This window comes from Psittacula echo, assembly GCF_963264785.1.
Source record: "Psittacula echo genome assembly, chromosome: Z".
In the NCBI taxonomy this organism is placed as follows: Eukaryota; Metazoa; Chordata; class Aves; order Psittaciformes; family Psittacidae; genus Psittacula; species Psittacula echo.
In genome coordinates, this window is record NC_137742.1 from 30,068,353 (window position 1) to 30,088,483 (window position 20,131).

General features: G+C 38.3%; 1 protein-coding gene across 5 annotated transcripts in view; it reads left to right on the forward strand.

Moving 5' to 3' along the window:
- Positions 1-20,131, forward strand: part of SMARCA2 (SWI/SNF related BAF chromatin remodeling complex subunit ATPase 2) — a 121,779-nt gene that overhangs the window by 45,669 nt on the left and 55,979 nt on the right. For all 5 annotated transcript variants that reach the window (XM_080636701.1, XM_080636698.1, XM_080636699.1 and 2 more), the window contains 12 exons: positions 107-280; positions 925-1,095; positions 3,217-3,270; positions 4,779-4,909; positions 5,108-5,168; positions 7,690-7,790; positions 8,094-8,241; positions 11,115-11,278; positions 13,055-13,121; positions 13,662-13,772; positions 15,349-15,591; positions 15,894-16,007. In XM_080636701.1, coding sequence (XP_080492827.1) covers positions 107-280; positions 925-1,095; positions 3,217-3,270; positions 4,779-4,909; positions 5,108-5,168; positions 7,690-7,790; positions 8,094-8,241; positions 11,115-11,278; positions 13,055-13,121; positions 13,662-13,772; positions 15,349-15,591; positions 15,894-16,007 — 1,539 coding nt within the window. The remainder of the gene's footprint in view (positions 1-106; positions 281-924; positions 1,096-3,216; positions 3,271-4,778; positions 4,910-5,107; positions 5,169-7,689; positions 7,791-8,093; positions 8,242-11,114; positions 11,279-13,054; positions 13,122-13,661; positions 13,773-15,348; positions 15,592-15,893; positions 16,008-20,131) is intronic.

A 20,131-nucleotide genomic window follows, 5' to 3' on the forward strand; every position in this document is an offset into this window, starting at 1 on the left:
CTATGTGGTAAGCAATTGGAAAACAGTAAGATTAAAACTTCTATATTCCCGATTTCAAATCCTGTGCTTTGTCCGAGTGTCTGCACTGACTTGTTTCTCTTTCTAGGAATACCTGAATAGCATATTGCAGCATGCTAAAGATTTTAAAGAGTACCACCGATCAGTTGCTGGGAAAATTCAGAAGCTTTCTAAAGCTGTGGCAACTTGGCATGCCAACACTGAGCGTGAGCAGAAGAAAGAAACCGAGAGAATTGAGAAGGAAAGAATGAGGAGACTAATGGTAAGGAGTAGAGAAAGGAATATGGTTATTTTAGCTGAAATTATGTATTGTTTCCTTTTAGTATATTATATACGGTCCTAGTCACACCCACGTATTTCTTTTGCAGAATTAAACATCTGTTGTGCAAAAAGTGTAAATCTAAAACTGCTGTAGCTGGATTATGTGTAATTCTGATGTTAGTGAATGTCACACTTTTAACCTGTAAGTGAAAGAGCTATAAATTCTAGCATAGCCATTTCTGTATAACATTAGGAAGAAGTTCTTCACTATGAGGATGGTGAGGCACTGGCACAGGTTGCCCAGGGAAGTGGTGGCTGCCCCATCCCTGGAAGTGTTTAAGGCCAGGTTGGATGGGGCTTTGAGCAACCTGGTCTAGTGGAAGGTATCCCTGGCCATGACAGGAGGGTTGGGACTCGATGATCTTTAAGGTCCCTTCCAACCCAAACCATTCTATGATTCTGTGACCAATTAACACAAATGTATGACCCTCTGGGCTATGCATTGAATGAGTTCTTTACCCATCTAGTTTTTTCCTTACACAGATCATAGTGACCTAGCTCAAATAACAATGATTACTGCATTAGTTGGTTGGTGTTTCTTTGGAAGCATTTCTGTCGTGGTTGATGTCTGTTTTGTATTGCTAGGCTGAAGATGAAGAAGGCTACCGTAAGCTGATTGACCAAAAGAAAGATAGACGCCTGGCCTACCTATTGCAGCAGACAGATGAGTATGTGGCTAACTTGACTAACCTGGTATGGGAGCATAAACAGGCACAAGCAGCCAAAGAGAAGAAGAAGAGAAGGAGAAGAAAGAAGGCAAGTAGTCACTGCTGGTATTTTTAGGCCATCTCTTTTTCAAATCCAATTTTAGTGTTGATAAATGTAGTTATACCTAATTGTCTTGCACATATCAAAGTGTGTAAAATTATCTACATTGCCAAATTCTTAACACTGAGGGAGCTCATCTCTCTCCAGTGAAATACATAAGAAATTTGTTCTCATTAAATCTAGAGAAATTTGGGAAGGAGGTAGGATTACAAAATTGTGTGCTGTTAACATTATTTTGATGATGAACTTCCTACAGGCAAAATTGGGCCAGACATGTAAATTAGGAATAAAGTATTTGAAAAGGATCCAATGGATCCATAATACATTGTATGAAGAAAATGGAAAAAGTCTGGTTATGTAGCTGTTTCACACAGGGTAACTTTTTTAGACCCTCACGTTCTACACTTGCCTCAGTCCCTTTTGTGAATCACTGGAAACAACTGGAGAGAAAGAACTTGGGTAGGAGTATTACAGTAAATGGGGTTTCTGCCAGTAGTATTTTTCATTGTGCATTCCTAACATTGAATTGAAGTTTTTCAAAATTCTCCAAATGAAATATTTGACCCTTTGAGAGGGACTTACGAAAACTGAAAACTGCTTTTTTTAAAAAAAATTACTCCATATGTGAAATAACAGAGTTACGATTTGCCATTCTGGGGACCTCTTGAGTACCTTTCATCTCTTGCAGAATGGATAAGAGGATTTTTATGATCCCTTTCCATCCCTGATTTGCTGCTGATTACTGATAAAAATATAAACATTATATTTTACATGGCTTACAAGCAGCACTCTAAATATGCCAATAAATACCAGCATAGAAAAAAATATGATTCTGAAGATTAAGGGTATAAAAAGTGCTCCATGTTTTCTCCTGTTCCTCACCAAAACATCTGTACTTGTTGAGAGTATGTTCTTAACATCGGAACAGTCCACTGCCAACAAAGTTAAGGTGTATCTTAAGCAGGGTTCTTAACTGTGAACAGACTTAATTTAATGTACAGAATTCACAGTAGAGATAATCCTGACTGAGAGTGTGTGGAGTAAATGCACTGCTCTGATGAAAATCACTAATTCCTTCAACAGTCCACGTCTGTGATACAGTCATGTTCCTATATCAGTTTAGCTGAAGTACATATGAAAGAAGAGCGTTCTTAGGATTTTCACTTAGAAATGGCAATGAGGAAATAGATGGTGGTGAAGAAGTACTTCTTGTCTTTGCCAGGCTCACATTATGTAATATCCAAGTGAGCCCTATACTCGTATGAGAACAAAATTTCAGATTAGTCCATTTTTTTTCTCTGGGATACAGATACATATCTGAAGTAGATACTGAGGATCATCTCATTATTAGGAAGTGCAGCTATTCCTTAAATATACTACAGAAAAAATCCCAACTCAACAACTGGATTATCAAAACTTATCACACATATTAATGGTGCTTGAAGTTGTTAATCTATAAAACACAATTTAAGACATCTGTTCTTGTTAGTCTGATCCGTAACCACTGGTCACCAAAACAGAACTGTGCTGTAGCACTACAAACCCAACACTCTGACGGGAGTTGTATTCTGTCCTTTCTTGCTCATTTTCAGCATTGTTTAGGAAAGTTCCAAACCAGAAGCATTCATTTTTTCATATTATCATGACATTTTATTACAGGGTAAATGAGGACAGGCTTTAAGGAAGATACTGGCCTACTAGTCGGAGTGGTGCTTGGGGAGAAAAAAAAATTAGTTTACTCCAGTTAAGAACTCAAGGGTTCTTTAATATGTTTGGGGTTTTTTTTCACTTTAAGTAACTGTGACTTAGACTTAATGGAGATATAGTGCAAAGAACTCCCAAAATACCCTTTCTAGTTAATTTTCAGACTGGAAAACTTGTGTACACACCCAAAATAAAAACGCGTGCATGAATATGCAATCTATAATGCTTGCTAACACCTCTGATACTGAGATTAAAGCACTTCAGAGGAAATAAATAGTAAATCACATGAAAATTAGTTACTATTTTATTTGTATTAGCACAATTTGTAAGCACCTCAAGGTCTAAAATGCTCTCTCTGTACTTGTAATCTGACTGTGATATTTTTCACTTCCTCATTTGTTGTAGAAGGCTGAAGAAAATGCAGAGGGAATGGCATCTGGTCTTGGTCCTGATGGAGAGGTATGAATTTTAGAAGGTGGTTCTTTGTTGTTTTATTTGTTTGTTTGTCTGTTTTTAAACTTTCTAGTGATTCTTCTCTGTGTCATTGCTGTAGCTTAAAAAAAACCCATGACCACAAAGGTTCTAAGAAGAGCTGTTTATAACCAGGAATAAAAATTATCTAGATTAACATTTATGCTAGCCTGTTTCTCATCAGAAAGCTGAAGACTAAAAGAAAAATATACTGAGTAATATATCACTGAGTATGCTGAAGAATCCATCTCAGGTTTGTTATAGTTTTAAAAGTAAATTGTTTTCTTGCAGTCCATGTGTAGATATAGTTTATTTTCTAAAATGAGGTTGTAAACACAATATATTCTAGCTTCTGATCTTTAGAAAATACATTGTTGACATTGCATGTAATTAACATGGATAGCCTGACACAGAACAGACCATAGTATTATGATGGCTTAAGACACCTTCAAGTTCTTTCTTACTCAGAAGCAAATTTTCTGTGACATTCTTTGAATAAAATTTTTCATTCAGTAGCAGAGCATGTGCTGCCTTAGTAAGAGCTGTTCTGTTAATGCTGTATTTCTGTTCATTTTAGTTTTAAATGAGGACTTTAGAATTGTATATATTGTTCTACTTTTGTTCTTTTTTATACTTGCAAGGGATATTTTTGCTGATGTAGTTTAAGAGTTACAGCAGAATCCTTTAGTATAGTTACGGTTGCACGAGGAAAATGCAGGTAACGTTCCTGTAGCTTTAGTATTTATGGAAACAAGGTAAGTTTTATACACTGTCAGTCACTGTATTCACAGCTGTTCAGAATTATTCTTTCTTGTTCATATATATATGTATGTACATATGTATGTATTAGGACAAGATTCTTCAGCAGAAGCAGTAGTAGAGGGCAAGAAGTTTTTAAAGTAGAAAATCTGTGATTAAACAGGGCAAAGAAATAACAGAAAAAGTAATTATGCTGTTCTGGTTTTGTTAGAGCACCAGAATAAGTAAAAGATTTTGGTTTTGCAGGTGCTTTATCAGCTTAATTGAAGAAGTCAGGACAGTAAATCTGTGAATAAGTCTTCTTTACTTAGAAAGTTAGCTGAATTGTTAGGTCCTTATTTTTCCATATAAGAGAAAAGGACATAAGGTCGGTCAATACATGGGTTTTTGTTACAGATGTCCATTGGTGTGAGTAACAGGATTAAATTCCTATAAGCAACCATAGCTTGTGTCTTGTTTCATAGAAAGCCGTAGTGTAATCTTTTCCATGCTGCTGTCTTTGATTTACTTGGAATACTGTGGTATATTTGTGGATGTCATGTAAAATGCGTTACACACAGAAAACTGTGACTCAAGTGTTTGCTTGATAGTTGCATGGGAAGGTATGGCTTGTAATAATGAAGCTTCACTGCTTGTTCAGATCTGGAGTTTTGAAGGTGCTGTTAGTTCTTTTAATTATGTATTACAAGCATAAAATTCAGTTGCTGTATGGAATAAAATTGCATTTGAAATTTTAGCCCATAGATGAGAGCAGTCAGATGAGTGACCTTCCAGTCAAAGTGACTCATACTGAAACAGGCAAAGTTCTTCTTGGTCCAGAAGCACCAAAAGCAAGTCAGCTGGATGCTTGGTTAGAAATGAACCCTGGGTAAGTAGCTACCATACAAGTAGGCTGCTTTTTCTACTTGCATTGATACTTTTAATGGGCTTCTCTTAGTTGCTCCTTTTTCTTTTCTTTCTTTCTATTCTTCTTTTAATTTACCGTGTGTAAGCTGAGTAGATCTGTTGAATCTAACCCGTCCTCTCGTTATCTGTAATTTGTAATCCTTCTGTCATCTTTGTGCAGCTATGAAGTTGCTCCCAGGTCAGACAGTGAAGATGAAAGTGGATCTGAATATGAGGAGGAGGTATGTGTCTGTAAAAAGCATACTGTGACAAGTAATACAGTTAAACCCCAAGTACTTCATGTGGTATTTTCCTCTTTTTCATGAGGAAGGAAAGGAAAGCAATAGCAGGTGCATATGTAGGTGTTTTAAGAATAATACAATCAGGAAAAACATCTGTATTGTTAATTCTTTTCAGTTCATAGCAGTTGTCATTTCTATATGCTGTATGCCTAATTGGTAACTGGGTTTAGGAAAAGTAAATATTTTTCTCTGACTGTTAGTAGTCATGAATCAGAGAATGTATGCAGGGTCCTATTTAAAATTATGTGTCAGACTAAGACTGTATTGTGGCTTTGTGCTGAATGAAGTTAATGTCCTTAGGGTCATTATTAGAACTGCTGCTGTTCAACATCTTTATCAGTCCAAGACTTAGACAGACTTGGACAGTGGGAGTGATGCACCCTCAGCAAGTTTGCCAATGACACCGAGCAGTGTGATGTGATCAACACACTGAAGGATGCATCCAGAGAGACCTTGACAGACTGGAGAGGTGACCAATAGGAACCTCATGAAGTTCAGCAAAGCCAAGTGCAAGGTCATGCACATGCGTTGGGGCAGTACGAGGAACAGCTACAGGTTGGGTGGAGACTGGAATGAGAGCAGCCCTGAGGAGGACTGTTGTGTGTGTTGATTGATAAGAAGCTCAACATGACCCAGCAGTGTGTGCTTACAGTCCAGAAACCAACCATATCCTGGGCTGCAGCAAAAGGAGCGTGACCAGCAGGTCGAGGGAGGCGATTCTTTCCCTCTGCTCTGATAAGACCCCACCTGCAGTGCTGCATCCAGCTCTGGGGGCCTTAGCTCAAGAGGCACATGGACTTACTCGGGTGAGTCCAGAGGAGGCCATAAGGATGATCAGAGGGCTGGAGCACCTCTTTTATGAAGACAGGCTGAGACAGCTGGGCTTGTTCAGCTTGGAGAGGAGAAGGCTCTGGGGAGACCTTAGAGCAGCCTTCCAATGCCTAAAGGGAGCCTAGAAGAAATCTAGAGAGGGACTTCTTAGAAGGGCATATATTGTTAGGACAAGGGGAAATGACTTTAAACTGAAAGAGGGGAGATTTAGGTTAGAGATACTATGAAGAAGTTTTCAACTATGAGGGTGGTGAGGCACTGGCACAGGTTGCCCAGAGAAGCTGTGGCTGCCCCATCCCTGGCAGTGTTCAAGGCCAGGTTGGAAAGGGCTTTGAGCAACATGGTTTAGTGGGAAGTGTCCCTGCCCATGGCAGCGGGCTTGGAAGTAGATGATCTTCAAGGTCCTTTCCAACTCAAACCATTCCATCATTCTATGATTTTGTGATCTTTAACATTTATACACTGAAGGTTTTATTGGCAATTCTGAATTAACACAGTTATTCATTTACATGTTATATTTATTAAAAATTCGGAGTTATGTCAGTGATTTAAGTTCTAACTGTTCAGGGTAGGCTTGTTTGATTCATCATTTTAAATACTATTACTAGAAAAATTCTAAAAAGATTCTTAAACTTACACACAAAGATCACAAGCCTGTGGGGCCGTAATATTAGATACTGTGAATAATCAGTATTGATACGTAGTATTTTTCAGGCAAGTACTTTCTAAGGGAGAGGAAAGCTGAAGAGTAGAGAGGACCACGTTCAGTCAACAGGGTAGTAGCAGAACTAGGTATAGAATTTGTATCTCCCCAGTTTAGCAGTCTTTACAATACTGAACCAAATGACTGCTGAAACTGATGGGACTGTGTGATGTTAAGGTAGTAGACCTTTATAGGACTAGTTATTTCTAATGTAATTCTGTAAGACTTTCACTGTTGATGAAAGGGTGGGTGGGCCTGATACATGTTAATTTCTAGGAGGAATGTTAAAAGAGATGTGCTTGCATTTTTAGCACAGTCTCTTTAGCAGCAGCATTGTTTAGAGCTGAGGAAATTGTTCTTAGGAGAATACACATACAGAAGTCAGAGTAGCCTTCTGTTCAGCTTCGTAAGTGAGATTTTAAGTTTCTTAACTGTACAACTTAAGTTTCTTAACTGCCTACAACTGTAGGCAGAAGACAAATTGTTATTTTTAGAAGAGTAAAAATGTGGTCTGTTTTGAAAAAGTAAAGAAACTAGAAGCCTAAAACAGCTGTGTTTGACAGGTTTTTAAGCTTTATTAAATTATTACACATCTGGAATGTGATATACGTGGTACTGGAATACTTGCCATGAACACAGTAGACAGAGCAAGGCTTTTAAAAGTAAGATCATTAAAGGGGAAAATACTTATTTCGAAGAATCAAGACTTCCTTTTGGTAAATATGTGTCAAAAATTATCTTTCCATTACTCTGCAGTGCAGTTCTGTTGTAGAATAAGTGTAAATCGAACTTTGTGATTCGAGTTTCTGTCATAAAGCATTGACCAATGAAACTACCAATATGTGAATACCAATTGAAAGTATTTTTAGGAATAGTAGGAAGCTGTTGCACTTCCCAGCACCCCTGTTCTTTTTCTGTATTCTGTAGGATGATGAAGAAGAATCAAGCAGATTAGAAGCAGATGAAAAGATACTCCTGGATCCTAACAGCGAGGAAGTTTCTGAGAAAGATGCAAAGCAAATCATTGAGTGAGTGTTCTTTAGGTGCTGTTTTTTGTTAGGAATTGTGATTTTTTACAGTAGCGTTTCCCAATATTAGCTTGTTCTAGATTACAGTGAGTTGTGGTAGCTTCTCTGTTATTAACATCTGCAGGAAGAGGAACACGATCATTTGGTATTAATTGTGTACTATTTATAAAGTAGCTTGTACCTTTTGATGTCCTTGCCACAGTTGGGGATTTGCACTGTTTCTTTAGAAATACATACCTGAGCTGTGGTCAAAAAACCTGTTTGTTTGTGAGAATTCACTCTAGTTCTTTTTTTGCTTTCCAGGACAGCCAAACAAGATGTAGATGATGAATATAGCATGCAGTATAGTGCTAGAGGGTCTCAGTCCTATTACACTGTTGCTCACGCGATCACAGAGAGAGTGGAAAAGCAGTCTTCTCTACTTATTAATGGCACTCTGAAACATTACCAGGTGAGAAATCATCTCATATGCTCAGCATTTCAGTGTGCTATTTCAAGTGGCAAACTGAAAATTTGTTAAGAAATACAAGATCTCTAGTAGGTTAGAACTTGGGATTATATAGACAAAGCAGTGACAGTTACCTGTCACAGATAATGTTTCATGCAACTGCTTGAATAATATCACCTTTCTGCCTATACCATAACTTTTTTTTCTTTTTAAGTGCAGACTAATAATATGTTGGTTTTGCTATCCTTCTCATTGATGTGGAATTTCAGTTTTGCTTATGGTTTTCATTTGTGTTGGATTAACAGTATTTCTCTTCTTCCAATATTTAAAAGTTTAGGATTTTATTTTGTAATTAAGATCCTAGTATTTCAGTGCAGTGAGAGGCACACTTCAGAAACAAGAAAAATAATTTACTATAGAGGTTAATGTATTATTCTTTACAGACGTTCAGTGGATTTAATAGGCAGGAACTTCCGTATTCTGACGTAGGCTAGACATAAGCATGTATGATTGAAAATGCCCTTGGTACATATTTTCAGCACTTCTGCTATTACACAGCTTTCTAGGAAACTCCAAGAATATGCATCTTTTCTGCAGTCAGAACATTTATTTCTACATCCACATAAAATAAAGGCTAATAATCACCAAGTTGTCATAAAGATATGTATCTATTTCTGTGTGCTGAGAACTGGAGGAAGACTGTTTCCTAAATGCAGAGCATTATGTTTACAACCACTGCTTACTATGCTCCTCAGCACTGCTGTCTATTACAGTAGCTTGTTTAAATAATTTAAAATTCAAGAGTGAAGATAATTTCTCTTTTAAAACCATTTTAGTATTTTTATATTGAGCTTTTCACTGTGGGACATGGTGAGAAAACAAAAGACTATAAACAGAAGATGAAACAAGCGAATTCAGACTGGGTGTGCAGAAGAGGCACAGTGCCACTGTGGAGCAGGGGTTCAGAGGGGTTTTGCCTGTGAGGTTTTCGATTGCTAACTGTATAAAGCCATGAGCAACCTGGCTCCAAGGATGCACTACTTTGGGCAGGAGATTGGCCTAGGGACTGCTTGAGGTCTATTCCAGACTGAATAATCCCTTGATTCTACTTGTTCATAGTAAAACTGAATTCTGTTATGAATCCTTGGCACTTCCAGGTGTTTCACTGTGAGCCCTCAGCAAAAAAAAAAAGAGGAAAAATAACGATATTCAGGGATCTATTTTGAACATGATAAGTTAAATAACTTGCTGTCACCATTGATAATGCAGTGACTAAAACAATTTAGAATCCAACCATATAGAGAAATACGCCGCTTCCTCAGCTATGTCACCCACTTTATTTTTGCTGCCCCATTGTCAGTATGTTGTACCCAGTGAAACATGGAGTCAACAGATGCAGTCAGCAGACTTCTTCACTGCATAATCCTGATTCATTGTCTGAGAAGATTTCCTTGTTACACTGAATGCATAGTATATAACAGTGCTAATTTGAAGGCCATATTGGCTTAAAGTGCTCAGGGATGGGAAATTAAGATTGTGATAATTCCTTTACTTTCTGAATTGTAATTACATACAAAACATAGAGATACTCTTAAATTACACAGGTTTGTGGTTTGCTATGCAGATAATTTAGTCTGTGGAGTTACAGATACTCATAGGGATTACCAGTTAGAGCAGGTCCTTTAACCTGCTCAGTGCGATATCTTAACAATTGATTGCATAGATTTGTTTTTTACTATGTCTGCTCTGTATTGTTATTGTACCAAGAGGTAAAAGGGACACTTGTCTAAGGAGCTCCATGTCAGAAGCATTGAGGTTTGGCTTTGACTGTCAGTGGGAAAAGTTCAGTGATGTAGAAAAGACAGTTTTCCTGTTAGCAGCTTTGTAGATGGGACATATAGTTGCAGAACAAATTCTGGTGAGCTCTTGGCCTGAGTATTTAATACCTAAATATAAATAAGCCAGCATGCACCTAAAGCCACTAAATTGGCAACATTGGTTTGAATACTCTTTCACAAGGACTGCAGAAGGTTTCTTCAAGTACTTAGTATATTCTCTTAATAAACTTTATCAGGGCTTTTCATTTACTTCTCTCTCTGTGCATGAGACACACCAAAAGTCTGGATCTTAGAAGCTTGCATGAGTAATGTAATACACACATATGTGGAAGTCTGTGTGACAAGGGAATAATCTGAGTCAGTTGCTTTTAGCAACTCTGTTATGTAGACATTTCTTAGCTACAGTAGTCTGGCTTCCTTCCAGCTGTAGGAATTTATATACCACGTATAACTTGACAAAGGGGTCTGATCTGACATGTGAAGGTATGGATAGCAGACGCTATATGGCCATGTGCCGAAAGACCTTTAACATACGAGTGTTGCAGTTTGCAAGTGTGAGACGTACATGGTTTGCGGACTTCGTGGGTTTGGTGACACAGGCAAATGGCATGAAATTTACACAGAAAGTTTAATGTTTGACAGTGTTGAAATAGAAGAACAAAATCCTGCAATGTTAAGTATTTATCAACCTTAAGTGTGAGTGACTGTGTTGCTTTGTATGCAGTGCAAAAAAACCTCCATGCATGAGATTTGATCTCTTATTATGGGCTCTACCAAACAGATTTCTGTGTAGCATACATTACCAGAAATTTACCTTGTTTTATTTGTTGTTGTTTTTTTGTGTTTTGGTGGGGAGGAGGTGCTAAGATAAGCAGCGGTGCCTGTGCATATAGTATTAATATAGGAAATCCAACACCTAAATAGACAAGGACTTCAGAATCTTGGTTATTGTTGTGGTTAATATATTCTGAAGTCTTTGTCTGTTGTTAAATATTTGTGTGGGCTTTAAATAGCTGAAACTATTGTTCTTGATTTCAGCTCCAGGGACTGGAATGGATGGTTTCACTCTATAATAACAATCTAAATGGAATTTTAGCTGATGAAATGGGGCTAGGAAAAACAATACAGACTATTGCACTCATCACTTACCTGATGGAGCACAAAAGACTCAACGGCCCCTATCTCATCATTGTTCCTCTTTCGTAAGTAAAGGATCTCTTTCTGCTGTTACCGTTCTAAGCATTGCACACTGGTTTATTTGGAAGACACGCTTGTTTTTCATGTAATGACAATATGAGGAGCACAGTGGGATTACACAGAGCATGTATTCAGTGCTTTCTTGATCATTTCTTCCCAGGTAATTGCCTGACGTTAAAAAAGGTGACCAGAAAGCTGATAAAGCACTGGATTCCATTGGTTTCACTGTTCACTATTTCGGCAAACGTGGTGAATTTACTGTAATGCACTGTGAGGCCACAAGAGGGAGCCAGTGTTTCGTTAATATTACATGCGTGCAGTTGTCCTTTCACCTTTGTGATACTAAAAAATTGTTGCTTTATTCTTTCAACAAATGATGCCCATCTGATATAAAGTAATCATTCTTTAATGACACTGGAGTATCTTTTAAGTGTTATATAACTAGCCGTGGATGTAGCCTTGAGGAGTGATACTCACACTTCAGTCGAATGTCGAGATTACAGTTGTTTACTGTGCTGCCCACTTTCACTTTTACTTAACTTTCCAAGATGATGCTTGTTTTATATGTTTCCTCTAATGCATTTTTCTTCCTGCAAAGCTGAGGTATGGGGTTTAGTGATTTGGAGAGCTGTGGCTTAAATAAAAACTATCAGGCATTGTAAAACTGATGAAGGATATTGAAGAATTGTTCGCTTATTTTTGTGTGTGATTTGAATGATGTGCAGAAGTTCCTGGGCTTTCATTATATAATTTGTCCCCTGTATTTCCTGAGCATGCAAATATGTTGTAGGATTGAGTTAAGTTTCATTCGTGGCCATCTCTTTTGATTTCTTTTGAGGTATACTCTGTTTTGGCTGTGCTGCAGTAGTAACTAATTGACTAACATAAATGCCACAGCTGTGCCTAGTTGTATGAAAATAAGTAATGAGTTCTAGTATGAAAAAAAAACAGGCTGGGAGAAGAGCTATAAAATAAAACACAGTTAAAAATAAAGGGAAAGTGTTATTAATGACAGATTTCATATGGGCACAGTAAAATCAGTTTTAAGTACTCTGTAATGATTTTTCTTATGTTTCTAAAAGAAAGGGGCTGAAATTTCTTTCTCCTATACATTTTAAAAGTCACTTTTCCCTGCCTTTTCTTAATAGCTAGTAATGCTGCCATCACAGGTCCAGTAAGGAAAAAAATAAGCAAGGAATCAACAAACCTCAAGGTTTTTGTCTGCTGCTGTATCATGATAGCACCAAGCTTAGCCATAAAATCGTATTTGTTGTGATCAAACAGCAGAAACGCAGTGCAAAAAGAAACCTGCATAGTAGCACTAGGTGGCACTATGAGTAGTTCTTTTCGGACAGAAGACTGATGAACACTTGTTATTAACTTCATCAGACTGTATTTGAAAAGTTGTAATGTCAGTTGTTGGATGATAAACAGTATAAAATAACTTACAAATCCATTTTTTTGTTCAAGGTTATCTTTCTTACCCTTAATAGGCTCCAAAATACAAAGATGCACGTAAAATATTACTCTGAATTGGTTTCAAAGAGGTTCTTAAATATGAGCTGAAAGAGGGTTTCACACTTTTTTCTGTTTATTCCCTTCTCAGAGATACTTTCATTTTATTACAGTATACAAAGTAATTTTTTTTTAAACATGCTGTTAATTATAGGGGTTGACTACATGAAATGTGTTGAGAAGTTGGCAGTCACTTAGAAACATTTATAAAGTTTGACTTGCAAATGGTGAAATATATTACTTTTTCTCTATAATTTCTATGATAGGACTTTATCAAATTGGACGTACGAATTTGACAAATGGGCTCCTTCTGTGGTGAAGATATCTTACAAGGTTTGATTTGCTTTTCATATGATTATATTGTTGAAGGAATGAGAATAGAGCCATTGTTTCCTCTGTCTCTGCATGCATTTCTAAACTGCTCATGAAGTTTTGTCATGTGTATCAGTTAATAAGCAGTGAGTTAATCATACTAAGAAGACTAATGAACAATAATTACTTTCACATAGTGAAGTGCGGAATAAAATTTAATTGTCACATTGCAAGGCTTCTGGTGGGAGTAATAAAAATGAAAACTACTTCACATTTCATACATCACTGAATACTTTGCTGTTTAGCTACTGTAGTAATAGTATGGCCCAGCAGTTTGTAAGGAAACTAGATTGCTAGCTACATGTCTCTAGTGCCCCATGAACAGAGCTTTACAGTCTAGCAAACATATAGGGAAGGCACCCTGAAGAAGCCTAGAATGAATTGATATACTGGTTTTAGTACTGTAGGATTACAGGTTCATGAGATTGTTCTGTGTCTGCTAATTCATAAAAATCTATTTTCTTCATTAAAAGAGTAACTACTCACTTGTCTCTCTTTTAGGGCACACCTGCAATGCGCCGTTCACTTGTTCCTCAGCTTCGAAGTGGAAAATTTAATGTTCTTTTGACTACTTATGAGTACATAATAAAGGACAAACATATCCTTGCTAAGGTAATGACTGTCATCTCTTACGAGCAAGACCTTCAAGACACCTTTAGATGATGCATAATACGAAACACATTTTTGTTTTACAGGGAAATCCTGAGTTGTTGTTCTGCCTTTCAATGGAAGTTAAATCTTTCATTTACTTTTCTATTTCTCTGTTTATTAATTGACTTCTCAGTCACAGCTTTTCTCCTTATAAACACCAGGATTTTCCTGAATTTGGCTGGGAGACAAATTCCATTGTGCAGTTCTGTCAGTACTGTATACCTGCGTGTCCGTAGAAAAACATTACTTTTCTCCCATCTGCTTAATGGCATTTAACCTAATCTGCAGTCCTGACTTTTAATACTTTTCCAGTGTTTCCAACCTGAAACTCAAATCTTATTAGAGTCTTTCCAGCTATATAGTCACTTTACCCAAGCGATTTAATAGTTACTTGTGTCATGAATTCAGTATCCGGACTCTTTACTACACATGGCCCCGTTCTTGAAGGCGCACTAAATGTCAACAGGTGTGCCTCAAATGTAATGAATTGATTAGAAAGCTACTTTTCTGTAAGCCTATTTCATGTACTACACAAAACAAACTAAGGAGGTATTTTGCTGTATGGAGAAACCATATGACCCTACTGTCCCTTTGTATTTAATTTTCACTTTATTTCATTCTATTCCATACTGCATATTTAGATCACTCATTTTTTTCTGTCTGATACAAAGGCAATGTATTTTCTTAGTATAATTCTGAACACTTGAGAGCAGTTTGAGACTGTAGAGACTGTCTTCCCCTCTAGTTTTTGCCTACCCTTGGTAAAAGATAGCAAGGACTAGCTCTATGCCATTCAGCCTGTCCTGAGAAATGCGGTTAGTTAGCACCTATGAAAGTACAAACTGAGACCTTCCTAGTCATACGGTCCCTGTGGCATGTTGAATGCCCTTGTTGTAGTACCAACAGAGAGCTTGAAACAACTCTCAACATCTGCTGTGATTGCATTTAAGTTTTCACATTAGGAAGTAGAAACGTTATTTGAAGATCCGGTAACTGAGATGAGAGAATTGTAAGTTATGGTTCTTTGTCCTTGAGTAAGAACGAAATACTAGCTGAATACAAAACAAAGTTCAGGGTTGTTTTGTAAGGAGTTACTTTGAAATGCTTTTTATCCTGTGAGGTTCTTGTTACAGGCAAGTTTATTTGGAGTTTATGTGGTTGCTTTATTCCTCTGTAAACCATATTCTGGCCTTGAAGAGACAGTCACTCACAGAATCACAGAATGGTTTGGGTTGGAAAGGACCTTAAGATCATCAAGTTCCACTCTAATCTCTTTCCCAGAAGTGGGAGGAATCTGCTGTTTGCTGTTGCAATTCAAGTTGGAATTCAGCATCAGATTCAATATGTCTAGTGTTTGTTTCTGTTTTCGCAGCTTGCAAGGCCACTGGTACTTGGCTAATGCTTGATTTGGCTTTTCTCAGAAATGAGAATGACTAATGTCTCAGACTTGAAATATTTCTGTTCTGTACCTGGTGAGAGGAATTTGATGAAGTCTGACCTGCTCTGACTTTGCCAAATTTTCTTCTTTTTCTTGCAGATTCGATGGAAATACATGATAGTAGATGAAGGCCATCGAATGAAGAACCATCACTGCAAACTGACTCAGGTCTTGAATACTCACTATGTGGCCCCTAGGAGAATACTGCTGACTGGGACTCCATTGCAGAACAAATTGCCTGAACTTTGGGCCCTTCTTAATTTCCTCCTTCCAACCATTTTCAAGAGCTGTAGCACCTTTGAACAGTGGTTCAACGCTCCATTTGCTATGACTGGAGAAAGGGTACTGTAGCAGTTGTTCTTTTTTCTTTCTTAAACATCAGAAACAAAACACTTTGAAAACAGAAAGGGGCTTATACAGAAAGATTAGTGTTTGAACTCTCCCTGGTACTTAGGGAATTAACATAACTAAAAGCTACCTTCATTATAATGCCAGAAAATATTAATGTTGGTGTCTTTTTTGACTCAGAATCTGTTTGGTTGTAACATGCAAGTAACTATGGCCCATATTTAACCTTTCATGTGAGAGAAGACATTTCCTGATACACTGAGTTGCCTTGTAGTGACTTTTATAAACTTCTGTAGGTGGACTTAAATGAGGAAGAAACTATTCTGATCATCCGTCGTCTCCACAAAGTGCTCCGACCCTTCTTGCTGAGAAGGTTGAAGAAAGAAGTTGAATCTCAACTGCCAGAAAAGGTTTGCAATGAGAGGAGTTGTGGAAGGGGTTTAATACTTTTTTTAAACATTATTTAATGTTTGTTTTTCAGATTTATTTTACAAATGACAATTTCTTTAGCATCTGTTACTGCTGTGGTTTGTTTGTTGAAAAGTTGGCCACTGGAGAGGCCTGAATACCTGAATTTTTGGTGTTCTCAGGATTCCTCACCACTCTTGCAACTTTAATTCTGTTTGTAGTCATCCGTATGAGACATGCGACTTATTTCCATAATACATGTTTGCAAGTTATAAGTCAGTCATCCGTACACAGAAGATTAGATTCTGGCCTGTCCCATCCTCCCTACACCAGGTGGAAACTTTGCTACCTTAGCCAGTTCACTGAAGTTCATAAAGGACTCCTGGGCTTTATAAAGCATGCAGAATTTGGTCCTACATTAATTGAAATTGCACAATTATTTTTTTAACCAGTGGCTTTTTAATTCAGAACATAAAATTCTTTTCTGATTTGAAAGGTCATTGTTTTTGTCTCTGGGCAACTTACTTTGTCTCACTCTGTCCTTCTCTATGATCCTGTGTTGCTTTTCCCATTTGCCTTTACCAGAGTAATAATAACAACTAAATAAAAAAGTAAATGTGAAGACGTGCTGGGTAAAATTTGCTGCTTAGGTCAACTGGGCTAAAACCCGGTTTAAATTCCACCTAAGTGAAATTGTTTTAAATTGTACTGTGAACTGACTAACACAGGCTGAATGAATGAAGAATTCTGTATAGATGCTTAGTGACAGTACTCAAAGGAAAGGCCCTTTAAAAATTTCTTTCTCATCTTTATAATGTTGTGAACACTGTTACTGTTGTGACTCTGTTCCTTCAAATGTCAGATTTTCAGTATCCTTAGAAGCATTTGTTTGAAGCATACTTAAATATAAAAACATTACTGAAATGTCGTCACGCACGGAGGGAACACATGCACAATCAATATGATTGATAAAAGTGATCCGTTTATTGTGCTCAAATAATGGGTATATATAGTGTCAAACTGCCACGTACACACAGCTTCCCGTAGTGATTGGTTGGCATATACAGCATTGGGTACATTCCAGGTGCATTTCGGTGATTTTCCCCTGCTCATATACACATCCTCCCCTCAAGGTCTCTGCTCCTAGTTCACAGACAATTTTTAGCTACAAGGTTGGCCGGCTGGTCTTCTATCTCTATTGGTTAACTTCCAGGGTTTTTCCACTGCTGGCAACTGTACACAACTGGTATTTTTTCTCACTTTCACAGAATCTGTGCTTAATTAAGCTCAGACATGGGAACATGACCTTTGCTTGCTAACCATGTCTCCACAATTCCCCCTTTTTCTTTTTGAGCAAGCCAAATGGATGCTACACTTTTCTTAAGCATTGATATCACACATCACAGCATACAACTTGCTATTAATACGAATAAGACTACTGCACATAATATCGTTGCACCTTGCATAAGCAAATCTTTAAGCCATTCAGAAATTCCCCATCCTTTAAAGAGTTTTGTCAGCCAGTCCAAACCATCATCCTTCATTAGTCGCTTGACCCCTTCTCTTAATTGTTGTATACTTTTATAGATTGACTCCGAATGATCTGACAAATTCATACAGCACATCCCTTCAAACTCTGCGCAACCATGTCCTTGTGCCAACAACAAAAAATCTATTGCTGCTCTATTCTGTAGGTGGCATGACGAATACTATCGACATCAGTCAAGAGCCCACTTAGTGCAAGCATAGTAGCATTTGTCTGTCTTGCAAGGCAACAACCTAGTTTATTTAATGTTGCTAAAGCTTGAGCTCTAGCTACTTTGGGAGCTAAAAATGAGGCAGCTATTATTTCACCCAGGTTCCAAAAATTTACTTTGTCATCACAGCTCAAATGAAAAGCATGCTTTGACCTTTGAGAACACAATCCTCTTTTGTATATTATCATAGTGCTATTAGGGATAAACATGCCTAAGATATCTACTGTACATGGGCAATTATATGGGACTTTACATAGGACGGCACCCCCTGCCAGGCCCGATCCTGTGGCAACTAAGGCACTGACTCCGTTTCTGGCTACAAACAAAATCCCTTATTGAGTGAGTTTATAGGCTTTTATAGTATTCTGTCTAGCGGTTAGTAGTGGTTAGTTCCTTTGGTCACGAAACAATCTTATTGATCACGCACTTTCTCAGCCAATCACATTACTGTCCACACACTTTTGCTTGACCAATTATTTCTAAACATAGTTCTTTGCCATCACTACTCATTATATCGAAACTTTCACTTTCCCTTGACTACACATTCAAGCGTCCTCCTGTTTCCAAATTTACAGTCCTCAGAAATTAATCTTGCTGTTCTCTCTTCGGTTCCACCCGATGTTCTTTCTCCGGTTCTTCCCAACTTGTCCCTTTCACTTCTTTCAAGGTTTATGGTTGATAAGAGTCCAGATGTTCAGGCTCTCGCCCAGGTCTACTGGTGCAGCTTCTTGTGCTGCATGTTGAAGACGGCTTTTTTTTTTTTTTTTTTTTTTTTCACCCTCTACCCTACCATTGTATTAGAATCTTTCTAGTTTTTGTCTTAGCATTTTCTAGTAGCTGCTGCAAATTTACATGCTCTAACATCTTTTACAAGTAACAAATCCACACAACACAAGGTATAGTTTCTCGTTAGTAACTGCCTAGTAAATACAGGGGGTTTTATATACAAAATCACAGCCTCTAATAATAGCTACGTTACAAGCACACATATTCAAGTTGTTACTTTTCAGTTACCCCCAAATGATGTCAATCATTTATTTTTCTCTTCCTCTATCTCATTCTACTTGGGGTATTTACTGTCAGCTCCTATAGCTGAGGTATCAGGTTTCTCCACTTGTCTGTCCAGCTTATGGTAAGGGTTAACAAACTTTGCAGGTAGCCACCATGGATCTGTAGGTAGGAGGATACAAACATACCCCCTATCAGCTCCTGAGAAGGAGCTGGGTTAGAGTGATTCAAAGACATTCTGATGGGAAAGGAATGTGAAGCTACAGCTGCCTGCCTGCTTAGCAGCAGCCATAAATACCTGCCAGCAACCACACTTTTGTATTAACCCTTTCTTGTCCAAAATGTTAATCTGCTACCCATTAAAACTTTTATACAAACCCAACAACAAAAAATACATAGAGCACTGTCCGCCCTCAGCACACACACACGCACACACGCATGGGATCCCACAAGCACACTCCATACAATTACAATATTTGAAACACAAAACCTAGACAACCATTATTCCCACTACACAGTCCCTCATACGGAACGTAGCGTAAGGACCCTGTGAAGACAATCAAAAATCAGCTCCAAGCAGCATCATCGCAGTGTGAGGTTGCAGGCTCAACTTTAGCGGGTGTCCCCGCAGAGGCTCTGCCTCCCCACATCGCATGAGCCTTGGGCTTTCACACTGACCAAAATGCACACTCATTCCGATGCCGGTGGCCAGCCTACATGGGAAGAAGTGGTCGGCAATATCCTTAAAAAGTCTCCAAGGGCTAATAGAAACACAAATATACATGGATATATATTTCCCAACTTCTAGTACATGTGGATAACAAAGAGACTATTAAATGAGTTGTATATGGGGTTTCAAGTCCCCAGCCTGCCACAGTATTCATATAACATATTCAAAAGGCTATAAGGGTACTCTTTTTTTTCCTTTTATTTTTTTTTTTTTCTTTCTGTAGGGGCCAATTTGTCGTCAGCAGGGAGGATTCCCCCAGAGTAGGCTTTGAGGGTTGTTGTCGCTCGTTGTGGGGAACCCCCCTGTCCCTCGCCCTGTCGCACAAAGGGGAGTGTTACCAGGACTCACAACGCTCCACTTCGCGTTTTCCTGTGGCTGCCGCTGTTGCTGTTGCCGTTGCCGCGGTTTCTGGCAGTCGCGCTGCAGCTCCAGCGCTGTCTGCTCGGCCGCGCGGCCCGAGAGCTCCGGCTGCGCCTCCGGGGGCACCTTCTTCCGCAGCTCCCGCGCAAAGCTCTGCACCCGCGGCTCCTCCACTCGCAGCGCTCCAGCAGCTCCTCTCCTGGAGATAACTTTCTCGATGGCACCCCACGTCTCCTTCCATAATCAAAGAGGGCAGTAAGCCCTTTTCCTA